The following is a 17,736-nucleotide window of genomic DNA, read 5'->3' as shown; positions in this document are numbered from 1 at the left end:
GCAACATGCCAAATCACTGTTGCTAGGCAAGCAGCAGTGAAATACTTGCAAATTTTGAATAGCTGGAAATGACAAATCATAGAAAAACTGTAGGCCTGTTGTAGTACAGTAGAATTAGTGAACACCGTAATACTGTTTATAGTTCCTCCATGATACCTTAAAGAGGTGGCATTTTTGGTAGTGTGTGTGTGTCTGCACCAAAAAATTAAAAATTCTGTGCACAATATTTTAAAATTCTGCAAAATTCTGCATATTCTTTGTAAAAATTACACAATATCACACTATATTTTCAATTATTTGCTGATAAGTATTTTGAAATAAATTACCAGAACACTTGAAAATGGTGTGATTATGTTGTTTGTGTTTTGACAAATAAAATACGCAGAATTTTAAAACTTTTAATTTTTTTGGCAAAGATTTCCCTCAAGAGTATCAGTGTTCCGTGTGGCACAAGTTGGGTGCGGGAAGATGGGTGGGTGGGTCGGGAGAGAATCTGGATGCACAGGGACTTGGTGCACAGCTCTGGGTTCAGGGGGAATGGGTTTCTGCACTGGAGTCCAGGTGAAGTGTGGTTAAAGGGGTGGGGGAGAGGCTGGGGGAGTGGGGCTTAGTAGGGTGGAGAGGTCAGGGTGCAGCTGGTTGGGGCTCAGTGGGGTGGGGGTTCTGGATGCAGAAAGTTCCTGAGACGGAGGGGTTTCCAGATGCATGGCTGAGCGGAGGGATGAGTGAGTGAGCACTGGTGCATCTTCTCTTTGCTTCCCCCACAGAAACTATTTTCTGTAAGGAAGTGAAGGGAATCTGTGGGGGAGGAGGTATTTTTCTGCATCGCAGTGGTGCAGATTTTCCCCAGGAGTTTTATATTTTTTTATTTATATATATTGTATATAGTAAATATTTAATACAAGATAATCCTTATGATATATAGTTTGTATTCTAGGAAATGGGCATTATATGTAAGGATTATCTTGTATTAAATATTTACCGTTTTAAGTAAACCCACTCCTTCCCCCCCTAAAAAAAAACAAAACCAAAAACCTTTATGCTACAATGTATCAGCCATTCATGATTTAAAAAAATTCTCGACTCTTAGTGCTCAATTAAGCTGCAGTTTGGCAAGCTGCTTAAGCATGTGCCTAGAATTAAGCAAGAGAGTAGTCTTGTTGAAGTCTTAAAGATCACACTTTTATGCCTCGGAGACCATACTAAGTCAGGTTCAGTAGTTTTAATGGTGAAATACAATATTATTTGCAGTAAAAATGAAACCTGTTAGACATGCTTTAATGTCTTGCTGAATAGCGGTTCAATGTCTGGCTTAAAGTTGATGCTGTTCATACTTTAAATACTTAACTATGAATAATACAAAGGACTCTACGTGGATGCTTAGAAGTTAATTAAATGTTGTACTTCAGTATTAAAATTGCTGGAAACTGACTTCAGATTTTTTTACTCTCTACATTACAAGCTGTGCTACATATTTCATAGATTCCAAGGCCAGAAGGAATCTTTGTGATCATCCTGTGTGACCTCCTGTGTAGAACTTCCCCAAAATAATTCCTAAACAGTATCTTTTAGAAAAATATCCAACCTTGATTTAGAAATTCAGTGATAAGAGACTCTGTTGCAACCTGTGGTAAGTTGTTCCAATGGTTAATTACTCGCATTTAAAAAAAAAAAAAACCATTATGCTGCCTTTTTAGTCTGAATTTGTCTAGCTTCAGCTTCCAGACATTAGATCATGCTATACCTTTTTCTGCTAGATTGAAGAGCCCATTATTAAATATTTTTCTCCCTATATATGTATTTATAAGACTGTGATCGTCACCCCATAAGCTTCTCTTCGTTAAACTAAATAGATTGAGCTCTTTGAGTCTCTTACTGTAAGGCATGTTTTCTAATGCTTTAATCACTCTAGTGACTCTTCTCTGAACCCTCTCCAATTTATCTACAGCCTTCTTGCATTGTGGACACCAGAATTGGACACAGTATTCCAGCAGCCGTTGCACCAGTGCAAATAGAGAGGCAAAATAACTTCTCTACTCCTACTTGAAATTCTCCTGTTCATGCATTCCGGGATCTCCTTAGCCCTTTTTGGCTACAGAATCGCATTGGGATCTCATGTTGAGCTGTTTATCCACCATGTCCCCCAAATCCTTTCCAGAGTCACTGCTTCCCAGGATAGAGTCCTTCATCCTATAAGTATGGCCTACATTATTTGTTTCTAGAGATATAATTTATATTTAGACATATTAAAACATGTTCTATTCTCTTGTGCCCAGTTTACCAAGTGATCTAGATTACTCTGAATCAGTGACCTGTCCTCTTGATTATTTACCATTCCCCCAATTTTTGTTTGTGTTTTTCTTCTAGGTAATAAATAAAAATGTTAAATAATTTAGCTGAAGAACAGATTACTGTGGGACCTCACTAGAAACACACCCACTCCAAGATTCCCCATTTAGTTACATTTTGAGACCCATCAGTAAGCCATCTTTTAATCCATTTAAAGTGTGCCGTATTAATTTTATCTTTCTAGTTTTTAATCAGGACTGTCATGTGGGACTAAGTCAAATGCCTTCCAGAAGTCTATTACATCAACACTATTACCTTTACAAACCAAATTTATCTCATTAAAAAAAGAGATGAAGTTCGTTTGACAGCATCTGTCTTCCATAAACTGATGTTGATTGGCATAAATTATATTATCCTCCTTTAATTCTTTATTAATCAAGTCTGATATCAGCCCCTTCATTATCAGGCTTATAATTTCCTAGGTTACCCTGTTTATCTTTTTAAAATAGTGGCACAGTGTTAGCCCAGTCTTCTGAAATGCTTTGAAATCAACATTACTAGTCTAGGTCTCCTCAGCCAGCTCTTTTAAAACTCTTGGATGCAAGTTATGTGGACCTACTGACTTAAAAATGTCTAACTTTAATAGTTGCTGTTTAATATGCTCCTGAGATACTAGTGGAATGGAAAAGAGACTTATGTACAAGAACATCATTTGTGTTTTAAAAGTCTGTCACTGTGGAAGTATAGTGCTATTTGGAAGTATTAACAATTACATGTCTGTCTAATCACTCAACTTTAGTGTAATCTTTGAAACGTATACATTTTCCTTAACAACCTTACTTTTTAGAAACTGGAACAACTGAATCAGTATCCAGATTTTAACAACTACCTGATATTTGTTCTTACGAAATTAAAGTCTGAAGGTAAGCTGCTGGGTTTTTGTTATCTTATTCTAGGCATTGTGTAATGACTTTAATTCATTTGTCTAGATTTTTTAGGACTGAAGGATAGATTTTAGGTGCTGATTCTGCCACCTGCTCCACAGACACTTGTGTGGAGCTTTAATGACTATTAGGGATCTGGATGGGCTCAGGGGGCTGCCTGCATATTGCCAGTGGTAGGATCAAGGCTTTAGACTGGGTTGCGTCCTAGCTTTCCTTTGTTTGTTTTTTTTTCTGGATGTTAGCATCAGTGCTTCATCAGAGTAAAATGAGATTGTGTAATGGTTTTAATAGCATGAACAAACTACTTGGTCTAATCCTGTTAGAAATTCATTTGGATTTGTGACCTCTGAACCATCTGTCTTCCAACAAGGAAGGTTATTACACGATTTGGCATATTTAGTAGTTTCTGATGGAGAGAGAGTTTGTGGTGTTAGAGAAGAGGTATTAAAGGTTTCTCTGAAGACCCCATCTAGCAGAATACTTGCTCTTGGGTCTTGGCTCCTTAGTGGAAGACTGTTACAACTCCATTATTTATTAAAGATTGTTTACTCTTATGGACAGTAAGTGTGAACCAGGTCATCTGCTGGGTTTAAATACTGATCTCCAAATTTACCATTCAATTCTTTCTTGGTAATGGTGGTGAAGAAGCTCATCATTAACTCTTTTTGCATTGCATCAATATTTCATATTGTCTCAGTGCATTCTTTTTATTATTTAGTGTCCTTTCCAGTCAGTCTTAATTGCCAGTCCAGTTGCCTAATTTGTGAAGCCTTTACTGCAAGTGTTTTGAGGGCCTGCTCCAGTAACTACCTTGGCAGGGTGTGTTTTGCCTACTGTGGCATGTGTTTCAGCTCTCTTATACCATGTTGGCATGTTCTTGCTTTTATTTTTCTTGGAGTTTCAGCCGTTCTCCCTTGGAGCTCTTCCCCTGAAGTTTTCTCTGGCTCTTCTCAGTGTACTGGCACCTGACTCGGTGTGCTTCAACAATTTGTGTTTTTTAAAATGCATATTTCTTGATGCATCAGGAGTGCTTTGTACTCAGCCCAGCACTTGCTTGATGCTTCGTTCAAATCAAGGTTATACAAAAAAAGTAACAATCTTCTTAGCTTGTGCTTTTTTGTATTTTGGTTGGGTGGGGAGGGAGGGTGTATGTCAAGAATGAAGGAAGGAGTCTACTGTGATGTGTGGGGGTGTCAGCTATGTCTTCATATGTCACTCTGAGCACTAGCAATATAGGGAGTGGCTCCAGTTCCTCTTTCCGGCACTCCAGAGAAACTTCTTGAAGTCCAGCCCAAGCTTGTCCATAGGGCTTTGAAGGATAAACTGAAAACTAAAGCCTGAGCCAGCCAAGATCACTGGAATGTTGGGATGGACTGCCAGCACCATCCATGCACAGACCCAGATGCCCCAGACCCTGCTCCCCAGTAAGCCCAGCATGATTATTTCAAAGCTGAAGTGCTTTGTGCTATGAACAGCAAAGTTGAGATCTCTGCATCAGCTCCTTGAAAATACATGCTTGAAGTCTATAGCTTTGCACAAGACAAATGGAAGAGATGACAAGAGAACCAACCACACCACACTTGGTTCTGTTGAAGCCCCTTTCTACATGCAGCTTTATATCTAAACTTCCTGTTTTTCCCCCCCCCTCCCCATTGTCTTGTGGTTGAAATTTAGAAGGGATTGATTCTGGGTATTTGTATATTCTTGATGATTCAGCATAATCATTCCTGGCTGTTAAAATATCAATCAGGTTGTCCACCATTTTTTTTTTCTTATTGCTTATAGGTAATTACAGCTTTGTGGGGAAGAAGAGCAGGAAACACTGCTAGTTGCAAAATGACCACTTCAGAGCTGCTGCCAAATATAAAGGGCCAGCCCCACCAGTGGTAGAGAGTGAGGAGGAATTCAACCCTGAATTGGGTGGAGCCAAGAAAGTACTGAAAGAGCTGTTCTTGGGAAGGGGCTGAATTGGTGTTTTATATCACATAGGCCCTGAGGTTGCGCAGAAGCCCATAGTACTTCAAAAAATGCCTTTTGCTCTGCATCAGCAGGGGTAGAATCTTGTTACAAAGTCAATGCTCTCTTTGTCCTGAGGCTGAACCTTCAGCCTCATAGTCAGCGCTCCTGGCCCAGGAAGCTCTGGCCTCAACACTGGCATCTTCAGCCTAGCCAGTGCTGGTGGCTCCTGGAGTACTTAATATGTTCTAAGTACCCCCCCCCCCATATTGCTTGGACAATTCAGATACTAGGGTGTTATCCAAGATTGAGAATTGTTACCTGGACTCAAATGAGTTGGAGTATTCGTCTGACTGGAAGTACATATTCATTGCAGAGGAACATCCGCTCCTCCACATTCAATAGCTACCATGCCCTTGCACTCTATTTGGGAGCAGCTGGTGAAAGTGTGGCAGATGCATCAAGCTGCTACAGCTCCTGAAGACGGTTAAAAATATCATCTAATCCCTCAGGATGCTGGCAGCAATATTTTAAGAGCTTGCTTAGAGGAAAGAGTGGCCACGCTCTGCACCTCAGAATCCTGATCCGTAGTACTGAGACTTATTTTAATGAACAGTTTGCCAGTCCATTTTGCAGCCCTTCTCAACAGGGGTGGCCATGCCTTCATAACTAAAGGGCAGGAGAAGCTATGCAAAAAAATTCACACCTTCAGTAACCTTATTCCTCAAGAAAGATGCTAGGAGCTTCAAAGCTAGTCCATGAGAATGTTGATTTAGCCCAGTATCAGGCATGGTAATATTTGATGCATGTGAGACAGTGGCAGAGGTGGCAGTCTTGGGATGTATGCCCTTATGTCTGTTCAGCTGTCAGCATCTGAGCTTCACCAGGAAATCCAGAGAGTTTGAGGACTTGTTTTAAATTGGGGGGGAAAAAAACTCATTTGATGAATAGGTAGGGTGCTCTTTGGTGAAGGCAAAAATGACTACAGAAATACTGCATTCTCTCAGGCCTGTATGCAAGTCTCTGAGTCCTGTATGGAAGGAAGGTAAAAGCTCCACGTGCAAAAAGTTAGCTTTTGAATCAATAGTAGGCTTTAAGGGACCAGAAGCCTCTTTTTAGGAATCTCAAAAAAGAGCACAGCTTTTGCCATTGTTTCAAACACCAGAGGTTGCCCACATCTAATGCTGATCTGGTCTGTGCCTTCATAGACCGGTTTTTTAGCTCCTTTTTTGAGACTGCTAAACGGAGGCTTCAGATTAGCTCCTTAAGGAAAAATGTTGGTAAGGGAAATTGCTTTCTTCCATAACTTCATCTGTCCTTTGGCCATAAAGGCATGAGAGTTTGTGAAATGAAGGGTTTCCTGAGAGATTTGCCAATTCGCCACTAACAGTAGCATGCCATTGTCACCTTGTCAGAAGTCTTGGGAGTCTGCATGACTACCAGGAATTGTTAAATGGGATAATATGATCAGATTTGTAGAAGAACTTCTGGAGGCTAGTGTCCCTGCCCAGTCCACCAAGAATGCTCTCGTACAGCATCTTTCTCATGCCAGAAATATAAACCCTCCTAACAAAGAGGAGGAGGACGCTTAAGGAAATTGAGGCTCAGGTGATCTTTAGTGGGATTCTGCCTGTTCCTAGAGAAGGGCAACAAAGGTGTGACAAGATTATGACTATCAATAGATGGCTTAGGCAGTGGTGCTATAAGGAGGGCTTTGGGATGTATGGCCATTGGGAGGCATTCATGGATAGAGGACAGTTCTCTCGGGATGGACTTCATCTGAGTAGGGAAGGAAATAGACTTCTAGGATGGAGGCTGGCACAACTGATTAAGAGAGCTTTAAACTAGGAATTTGGGGGAGATGGTCGGGAGATGTCCAGGTAATCTCCACGCCAGAATTAAGCATAGAGTGGAAAGAAAATGAAGTAAGAGTGGATACAGCTGTAGGTAGGAGGAAGGGCAGTGTAGATACAAGTCTAATAGGTTATACTGGTAGTAAAATAACCGTGCCTAATAGGGTACAGAATGTGAGTGAGGCTAAACAGCAAAAATTAAGATGTTTGTACACTAATGCAAGGAGCCTAGGTAACAAAATGGAGGAACTAGAGTTACTGGTGCAGGAAGTGAAACCAGATATTATAGGTATAACAGAGACCTGGTGGAATAGTAGTCATGACTGGGCTACAGGTATTGAAGGGTATGTGCTGTTTAGGAAAGACCGAAATAAAGGTAAAGGTGGTGGAGTAGCACTGTATATCAATGATGAGATAGAATGTAAAGAAATAAGAAGCGATGAAATGGATATGACTGAGTCTGTCTGGGCAAAAATTAAATTGGGGAAGAAAACTATTAGAGCCTCCCCTGGGATAGTGCTTGGGGTGTGCTATAGACCGCCGGGATCTAATTTGGATATGGATAGAGCCCTTTTTAATGTTTTTAATAAAGTAAATACTAATGGAAACTGTGTGATCATGGGAGACTTTAACTTCCCAGATATAGACTGGAGGACGAGTGCTAGTAATAATAATAGGGCTCAGATTTTCCTAGATGCGATAGCTGATGGATTCCTTCAGCAAGTAGTTGCCGAACCGACTAGAGGGGATGCTATTTTAGATTTGGTCTTGGTGAGTAATGAGGACCTCATAGAGGAAATGGTTGTAGGGGATAATCTTGGCTCAAGTGATCATGAGCTAATTCAGTTCAAACTGAATGGAAGGATTAACAAAAATAAATCTGCAACTAAGGTTTTTGATTTCAAAAGGGCTGACTTTCAAAAATTAAGGAAATTAGTTAGGGAAGTGGATTGGACTGAAGAATTTATGGGTTTAAAGGTAGAGGAGGCCTGGGATTATTTTAAATTAAAGCTGCAGAAGCTATCGGAAGCCTGCATCCCAAGAAAGGGGAAAAAATTCATAGGCAGGAGTTGTAGACCAAGCTGGATGAGCAAGTATCTTAGAGAGGTAATTAAGAAAAAGCAGAAAGCATATAGGGAGTGGAAGAAGGGAGGGATCAGTAAGGCAAGCTACCTTATTGAGGTCAGAATATGTAGGGATAAAGTGAGACAGGCTAAAAGTCAAGTAGAGTTGGACCTTGCAAAGGGAATTAAAACCAATAGTAAAAGGTTCTATAGTCATATAAATAGGAAGAAAACAAAGAAAGAAGAAGTGGGACCGCTAAAAACTGAGGATGGAGTGGAGGTCAAGGATAATCTAGGCATGGCCCAATATCTAAACAAATACTTTGCCTCAGTCTTTAATAAGACTAAAGAGGATCTTAGGGATAATGGTAGCATGATAAATGGGAATGAGGATATGGAGGTAGACATCACCATATCTGAGGTAGAAGCGAAACTCAAACAGCTTAATGGGACTAAATCGGGGGGCCCAGATAATCTTCATCCAAGAATATTAAAAGAATTGGCACAAGAAATTGCAAGCCCATTAGCAAGAATTTTTAATGAATCTGTAAACTCAGGGGTTGTACCGTATGATTGGAGGATTGCTAACATAGTTCCTATTTTTAAGAAAGGGAAAAAAAGTGATCCAAGTAATTATAGGCCTGTTAGTTTGACATCTGTAGTATGCAAGGTCTTGGAAAAAATTTTGAAGGAGAAGGTAGTTAAGGACATTGAAGTCAATGGTAAATGGGACAAAATACAACATGGTTTTACAAAAGGTAGATCGTGCCAAACCAACCTGATCTCCTTCTTTGAGAAAGTAACAGATTTTTTAGATAAAGGAAACGCAGTGGATCTAATTTACTTAGATTTTAGTAAGGCGTTTGATACGGTGCCACATGGGGAATTATTAGTTAAATTGGATAAGATGGGCATCAATAGGAATATTGAAAGGTGGATAGGGAATTGGTTAAAGGGGAGACTACAACGGGTCCTACTGAAAGGTGAACTGTCAAGTTGGAGGGAGGTTACCAGTGGAGTTCCTCAGGGATCGGTTTTGGGACCAATCTTATTTAATCTTTTTATTACTGACTTGGGCACAAAAAGTGGGAGTGTGCTACTAAAGTTTGCAGATGATACAAAGCTGGGAGGTATTGCTAATTTAGAGAAGGACAGGGATACCCTACAGGAGGATCTGGATGACCTTGTAAACTGGAGTAATAGGAATAGGATGAAATTTAATAGTGAGAAGTGTAAGGTCATGCATTTAGGGATTAATAACAAGAATTTTAGTTATAAGCTAGGGACGCATCAACTAGAAGTAACAGAGGAGGAAAAGGACCTTGGAGTATTGGTTGATCATAGGATGACTATGAGCTGCCAATGTGATATGGCTGTGAAAAAAGCTAATGTCGTCTTGGGATGCATCAGGAGAGGTATTTCCAGTAGGGATAAGGAGGTTTTAGTACCGTTATATAAGGCACTGGTGAGACCTCACCTGGAGTACTGTGTGCAGTTCTGGTCTCCCATGTTTAAGAAGGATGAATTCAAACTGGAACAGGTACAGAGAAGGGCTACTAGGATGATCCGAGGAATGGAAAACTTGTCTTATGAAAGGAGACTCAGGGAGCTTGGCTTGTTTAGCCTAACTAAAAGAAGGCTGAGGGGAGATATGATTGCTCTCTATAAATATATCAGAGGGATAAATACCAGAGAGGGAGAGGAATTATTTAAACTCAGTACCAATGTGGACACAAGAACAAATGGATATAAACTGGCCACTAGGAAATTTAGATTAGAAATTAGACGAAGGTTTCTAACCATCAGAGGAGTGAAGTTTTGGAATAGCCTTCCGAGGGAAGTAGTGGGGGCAAAAGATCTATCTTGCTTTAAGATTAAACTCGATAAGTTTATGGAGGAGATGGTATGATGGGATAACATGGTTTTGGTAATTAAATATTCATGGTAAATAGGCCCAATGGCCTGTGATGGGTTTTAGATGGGGTAAGATCCAAGTTACCTGGGAAAGAATTTTCTGGGAAAGAATTTTCTGTAGTATCTGGCTGATGAATCTTGCCCATATGCTCAGGGTTTAGCTGATCGCCATATTTGGGGTCGGGAAGGAATTTTCCTCCAGGGCAGATTGGAAGAGGCCCTGGAGGTTTTTCGCCTTCCTCTGTAGCATGGGGCACAGGTCACTTGCTGGAGGATTCTCTGCTCCTTGAGGTCTTTAAACTACAATTTGAGGACTTCAATAGCACAGATATAGGTGTGAGGTTTTTTTTTGTAGGAGTGGTGGGTGAAATTCTGTGGCCTGCGTTGTGCAGGAGGTCAGACTAGATGATCATAATGGTCCCTTCTGACCTAAATATCTATGAATCTATGAAAGAACAATCATACCAGATAGCTCCAATGATATTTATACTAATCATGACATGTCTCCGTGTGAAGCAGCCTCTGGACTCTGAGGTCTCAGTGGTCATAAGCAAGTCTCCTGTCACATCCCAGTAATGAGACTTCAGTGTCTCATTGTCTGAGGAGAACTTAGTTTGTAATGGACTTCCAAATGTCTCCTGTCCAAACTGTAGCGATCATGGTTGCATCCAGCTTAGGATAGGGGATCTCATACAGAGGGTCTCAGTATCCAGGGAGTTCAGTCTTTCAAGGAATGTTGCATGTGAATGTTCTGGAGATCAGTGTGGCTCTGTGTGCCTTAGGTGTCCACGTGCTTAGTATCCCCAGAAGTGTTCCTGGTTCAGTGACTATCAGGGCTCTCATTTGCATAAGGAACACAAAAATGAGCAGGGAGGTACTGGGCTTTGCCACCTGTTCGGTAAGTCTTCAGGGGCTGGAGTATGCTCTACTCCACAAGACTTTCATAGTACATGTGTACATGGCAAGAAAGGAGACCACAATTGCAGATGAGATCATCTGGAACACATCCTTACAAGTGGCTTCAGGATATGGAAGTGCCAGCCAGTCCCTCTTCTAAGGGACATTCGAGGTGGATCTCATCATTACTTACCAAAGCAGAAAACTACTGGTGGCCTGCTTGTGGCTTCCATAAAAAGTCACATTAGCAAAGGATGCCTTTTCCATACTGTAGGGAAAGAGATGTCTCTGACTTTTCTACTGCTCATTCTCCTAGCTAAGGTCCTGGCAAAGTTGAGAGAGAAAAGCGTGATAGTATTCGCCTCATACTAGCTCAGATAAGTGTAGTTCTCTGTACTGTTGCAGCTGGGCAGAGTTGATTCTATCAGATTGAGAGAGAATCTGGCCTAGATAATATTCCACATCTAGGGCGCTCAAGACCTTTTGCTTTGATCCCTGATGACAGTGTAAAGATCTGTAAGTATGGTGTCTTCCAGTAGATAACTCATGTCCTAGCATCTCAAGAACATCTATGAGAAGGACCTGTCATCTCAAAAAGAGAGGTTAGTGGTCAAGGTAGTTCTCTTCAATTGGGGTACTCTCCTCACCCATCTCAAATTGCTTTACTAACTTCTTTGTGTCTGTGCCCGCTTTGAAGACTCCCTCCATTCAGGTTCATTTTGGAAGCTTTCTGTTGATTGTGAATTAGTTGAGAGTAGATCAGTGTCTGCAGCCCCTTGTCATGCTTGTGTGCAGCTTGATGCTTTCTAAAGCCCCACTTTGATGTGGAATACTAATGTGGATTAAAACTCTTTGAAACACTCAGTCCTGTGAATTTAACCTTATGTGGAAGATCAGGTTCCAGGTAGCAGTAGGCTAGCTTCAAACTTGATCAGATTTTTGCAAAAATGAAGTACTGCAGACTCACATTAGATTCACCTCCCAGGATGATGGTGGTGGTGGTCCACCTTGATGAGTCTGTCATTCTGCCAGCATTCTTAATATGCTTATCACATTGAAGTGTGTCTCCATATGCTTAATGTTAAAAGGTTCTTAGACTTCTGTTGTGAACCAAAGACTAATTAGAGGTAGCTTGTCAGGCTTTTAGGTTAATCCTCAAAGGTTCTGGAGACTCAAAGGTTTGTGATTTAGTATTTTTATAAATTTTAATTAAAGAAATCATCACCAGAGCAAAGCTGCTATTACACTGAACCAAGAATAAAGCAATTCAACTATCATGTAAAGATCAGATCAACAAATTAGTCTCTATTGGGTTTGAATTAAATCATCAAATTAGTTTGATCATTGTTAGATTGTGACTATCTGCTTGGTTATAAATCCCAGCTAAAGAATTTAACAAAGTCAATCAATTATAATTTGAATGGTTAAATATGTTAACTGAACCACAACCTTGGAGCCAATTATTAAGTTTCCTTCTCAGACGTCAGTTATATGGTGGTTAATACCTTCCTTCGCCCTGGAGGCATTATTACAGTACAGATTTTAACAAAACAGTTGAGAAACCAAAGTTTGACATCTTACACCAAAAATTACAGGGGAAAATTTCTAGTCTCTGAGGACTTTCAAACATAAAACAGTAGCTTTGAGATGATGTTTATGGCATATTTAGCTGAACTTTTCTTTCATGTGCCTTCCGCATTTGGACTTCGTTGGTGCTTACATACACACAACCACACTTCAACTCCAGTGCCCTAAAAATAAAAGGCTACATAGGCTGGAGACCTCTCGGCCTACTAAAAATAAGGTAAGGGCTTTGCAAACTCTTCAGCTCTTGCAGTCGTCTTGACTTGCCTGCAGTTTCCGCTCTGACTCTATGCAAGGAGCAGTGCTTCACATTAACAGGCTTTCTTTCGGTGTGTCCACAGATAGGGCAAAGGTTCATGTAGCCTGTGATTGATGCATGTGGTCCAGGTGGAGGTGACTTCCTCACATCAATGTGATAGACATTCCAGAATCTTGAGACTATCTTCTGTCAGATGGCTTGTAAGGCTTCTTGGCCTTACCCTTGATTCTTACGGTTTGTGAATTTTGCTTACTCTGCCTTGCAACATCTCCTTCCTAGATCTTTGGATAAGTCTGGTGTGAGGCCTATTTTGGCGCCAAGTAAGCTAATCTAAGGATTGGATTAGGTCACTTTTAGCTAGTGTCAGTTTGGAGAAGTGCTGCCTAAGTCAGCAATTTAAAAAATATTTGGAGTTCTACACTGTTTCGGTTGCAAGTCTGTTCCCTACAGTATTGATACAGGTAGTCTCATGCTCTGGATTGAAGAAGCTGGCATTGTTGTATACAGGTGAAATGGTCTGGAGATGACATTGTCATCTGTTTTATAGAAAATGAAATATAAAAATCCTATAAAAGAATCCTATAAAAGACTGCTAGGGTCATCTCCCCCCTCCCGCCCGCCCCCCCCCCCAAAAAAACAACCAGTCACTCAACTTTTCATCCATCCAGCAAAATTGTAAATTCAGATCTATGTTCTGTCATCACTTCAGTTTATGCTGCTTAGACATTACAAACCGTCCTATTTTGAAACTGGGCTATAGGTGTCACAGCTTGTTTTCAGCTTTCATTTTGACAGAAAAAAATTACCTTAAATTATTTCTTAAATAGGTTTTAAAACTTACATAAAGCCTGTATTCCCATGTACGCTTTTTTTTTTTTCACAGCATACTAAAGACCATAAGTCACTAAACTCTTGATCAGGATTTAAATCACCAAGTGGAAAGCCTTTATTTAAATCTATTTTAATCAACTTTTCTGTTTGTACTTCAGTTATTTTTCTAAAGAAAGGTGCATTCTCATTGGTTGATACAACCATTAAAATGTTGATTTATAACTAAACAGAGCCTTCATGCTAGATTTGGTACATCTTTTTTCTATTTAGGAAGGTGCACTATATACACTTATTTAAGCAATTATATAGCTTAATATTTTCAGGACCTTAATTGTACGCTTTTAGTATGTTAGAAAATGATGAATGATGCTTATTTACTAGATAATTAATTTTCTGCTCATGACTTGTATCAAGGTGCATGAGGTTGGTAACTGGAATTTAATTGAACACAACAGCATATAAAATTTATTTTTATTAAACAAAACTAGCCCTGTTGTGCCATATTTTATAAAGTTTGACTGCAAAAGTTAATTCTCACACCCCTCTTCTCCCCCCCCCCCCTTTCTTTATATAGGAAAGCAGCCTTTAACTCAGTTTTTGATAGAAGCTGTGGATTCCGTATATTTATTTATTTTATTTAAATGTTTTAAGAGATGATAAATTTAGGCTTTAATAATTTTGTATTAAATTCAGACTTTAAACAGCTTTATTTTTAAAAATATCTGACTTTTTAAATTAAAAATGTGATTTTTTTTTTTAAATTTTTTTAAGTTGATTTTTACCCAAACATTTTTGATTCCCATTTGCTTGGCAGTGCTGTTATCAAGAGGACTGTCTAAATGGATGTCTGTCTGCATTTTGTACTACAATGTCTTCTGTCTTAAAAATGAGATTGAGGGTAGGCTGCCACACTGTCTGCTTTGGGAATGTTTCTCAGACACCCATAAAGCAGCTACGTACTTATAAATGTCACTGCTTGGATTCAGTCTTTAAGAGTGTGTCTGTTCATACTGTGAATGGTAGCACTTGTTTCTAAGGTAGGGGGTGGCTGGACTCTCCCATGCTTACAAGAAGTTTTGTTTCATTTCAGGATGTCCTTATTTTTAGCCAACTTTTTATGTGAAGGCTTTTTTCCATTAGTCTATTTTGCAGATCTGTAGTTCTCCAAATAATTCAGAGTGCATTTTTCCCCACCTTGAACCTCTTGGGGTTGTGACCATATCTTCATAAGGTACCTTAATACTTGTTTCTATTTCTTTCGTATGTGGTGGTGGTGGTTTTTTAATTGATCATCATTTGATAAATTGGCCTATATCCTGAGATGCTTGCTTCCCGGGCAACTGAGGAATGGACTGCTGTGGGGGGTAGTGTTTGCACCCTGGCAGGATGAGGTGTGACAGCCAGTAGGGATCTGACTCATGCTCTGCCCCATTAATGTTGCCGTACTGGTGACTCTAAATATTCAAAAACCAGGATTTTAGCTTAAAAATCATGATCCCATACTGCAAAACAATAACTGGTGTGTTCTATTTATGTTTCCTGATTTCAGAATGATTTAGGATTTTCTCCACTTCTGTGAGGCTAGAAACTTAATCTTTTTGGAAAATTAGAAAGTATGTATTTTGAATTGGGAGTTGGAGATTTAATAAAAACAGCCAACATCACAAGGCATGTGATGAAATAATTAGTTGGTAAAACTGCTGTTCTGAAGTGTCAAAAATCTTTAAAAGCTAGAGTACTGCTAGTCTTACACTAAAGAGGTAAAACAGAGGAATGAGTATCCTGTTGGAATAATACTGTTGGAGGCAAAAGCACAGTTAAGTGAATATTATTTGACATTTCTCTAGGGGGGCTGATGATCTAGTATATATTTATGCAGTGCTAGCACAATTGTAAGACCATACGTTTTTCAAGAAAACCTCCCCCTCTTTTGTTAACGCTCTCTTTTAAGTGGCCTCATAAAGGGTAGCACTTCTGGCCTAAAATGCTGTGTGAATGGAAAATATTTCAAACAATTTTGGTGTACGTAGACCATGGCATTCCTTGTTAATTTATCTGAAATTACCGTGATCAACAGTAGATTCTTGTAGTGGGGAAAACAGATTTGTCCCAACTGCCTAAATATAGGAACATAACTTCAGTAAGAACCTAAAACAACGCTGGTAGGGTTCCCTTGATATTGGAATGATGAATCTGTCTGCTAACGAGTAGCAATAATTACAGTTTCAAAATACTATACACAGAATTCTTAGCTGTGCACTACATGGATGGCAGTACAGCTGCTGATCCATAACTGTATATTTATTGCTCAATTATGCAAGTCCCTGTCCTCTTCCTAACAATGGCCTTTGGACAATCAGAATGTTGAGATTTGCATGTCCATACAATTTGTTCTTTAACCATGCAGTTCTTATGCAAATCCCTATGGCTTGATTGCCTCCTATTTTCAACTTATCTGTCATGCACCTATAAACATAATCAGCTTTTGACAGTCTTCCCACCTAATTCTAGGTATTAAATATTTTTCAGTTTACATAGGAATTAAGCCCCTATAATCCTGATCCTACAGTCAGATCTATGCTGGAACACAATATTGTGTAACTTTCGATACCATATAACTTTCGATACTTCCTGTTGACTCCTTGCCATATCCCAGACTAATAAACCTTCTAGCCTTATTGTCTGTTTAGCCCAGGATATTGTTGTGGCGGAGTTAACTGGAATCATCCTAAAGTTATTTTTAAAAACAAATTACTTTTTTTTTCTTTTTTCTTATTTTTTTTTAAAGGGAGAGAGGGGATTGGAGGGAGGAAAAACTGGGTTTTTAATGGGAGTTGCTTAGATAATCTTTGGAAACAAAGTATTTTTGTTTCAGATCTGTATAGTTTTAAAACTAACAGAATTTAGGGTTTTATGACTGAATTTATCTGAGTTTTAATGATTCTTGACAGGCTAAGTATGATTTAATAATTTAGGGTCTCTACTTCAGTTACCTTTTATAAATCGTTAGTAATCAACCTCTTGTCTATATACCATTGGTACTTATTAACTTTTTTTAAAATATCTTATCTGACATGAATTAATTATTGTAATGCAAATAGACTAACATAATGGAGCGAGCAAAGCAGGGCCCTGCACTCAGAGAATTTGTCAGTTTGTCAAGCAGTAACTTTTGAAAAGAGCATCTGATCAATTGTGGGGAATGTTCCAGATGCTGATGGGCAGAAGCCTATTGATTTTGGTGAAAAATCAAAAAAACTGGAAAACCTGGTTTCCACTAAAATCAGATCCATCAAGTGCCCATTTGGTGCCCCTCAGGAAGCTCTCTGGCGCCCCCTGCCTACCTGTAAACTGCTAGCTATAATGTACATAGTTTTGCACTTAGTTGCTTATATAGGCTGAGCTGTACACCCAGGTGGACTTGCGGGGTGGGGGCGGTTTCCAGCTACCCAAGATGGGCCTGTATTTGCACATAATCATAGTCCAACACATGGAGCTTGGCCTACATTAGCCATGGTGTGCACGACCCAAGTTTGACTCATATTTTATTTGGAAATTAACATAGAATCATAGAACTGGAAGGGACCTCAAGAGGTCCTCTCGACCAATCCCCTGCACTCATGGCAGGACTAAGTATTATCTAGTCCATTCTAGATGTCTAGAACATGTGGCATCCCTTTATTTATTCCATGATGGATGCTAGATGGTGAACACCCTTTTGACTCTTCTAAATTTGTACTCCATGTGTTTTCATTCTTATATTTTTGTTTCACCTTGTGCATGCCTCCTCATGTTTTGTAGTTAGTGTTAGTTGTTGGGAGTATAGAATTAGTGTGGTTTTTGTTTGGTTTTTTGTTTTTTTTCCTTCTCCTCCACTTTTCTGGAGAGCTTATTTGGCTTGGCTGGGCATGCCTGGCTCTTGTCAAGAGGCTATCCCGACCAACAACGTCCACTCTATGCATCTGTTACGTTTTTGGGAGATCTGGGACTCTCCCAAGTAACTTTTGCCTGGCTCTGAAATCTAGAGTTTGGAAGAATCAGGAGACCAAACTGAAGCTGCTGATGGAGCACTCCCTTTGACCTGCTTCTGAGTCAGGTGAGGAGACCCTCTTTGGACATTTTGTCTCTGAACAGATTCATTGCCC

General features: G+C 39.6%; 1 protein-coding gene across 4 annotated transcripts in view; it reads left to right on the top strand.

The window, feature by feature from the left end:
- TNPO1 (transportin 1) overlaps positions 1-17,736 on the top strand; it is a 129,810-nt gene that overhangs the window by 5,852 nt on the left and 106,222 nt on the right. For 3 of the 4 annotated variants that reach the window (XR_013346143.1, XM_077817081.1, XM_077817083.1), the window contains exon 3: positions 3,137-3,212. The exons of the other annotated variant lie outside the window; for it this stretch is intronic. Coding sequence is in view for 2 of the 3 variants with exons in the window: in XM_077817081.1 (XP_077673207.1) it covers positions 3,137-3,212 (76 nt within the window). In the remaining variant the exon portion in view is untranslated. The remainder of the gene's footprint in view (positions 1-3,136; positions 3,213-17,736) is intronic. 4 annotated transcript variants of the gene reach the window in all.

Source organism: Eretmochelys imbricata, chromosome 5 (genome assembly GCF_965152235.1).
Source record: "Eretmochelys imbricata isolate rEreImb1 chromosome 5, rEreImb1.hap1, whole genome shotgun sequence".
Taxonomy (NCBI): domain Eukaryota; kingdom Metazoa; phylum Chordata; order Testudines; family Cheloniidae; genus Eretmochelys; species Eretmochelys imbricata.
This window is presented reverse-complemented; position numbering and strand designations above follow the sequence as displayed.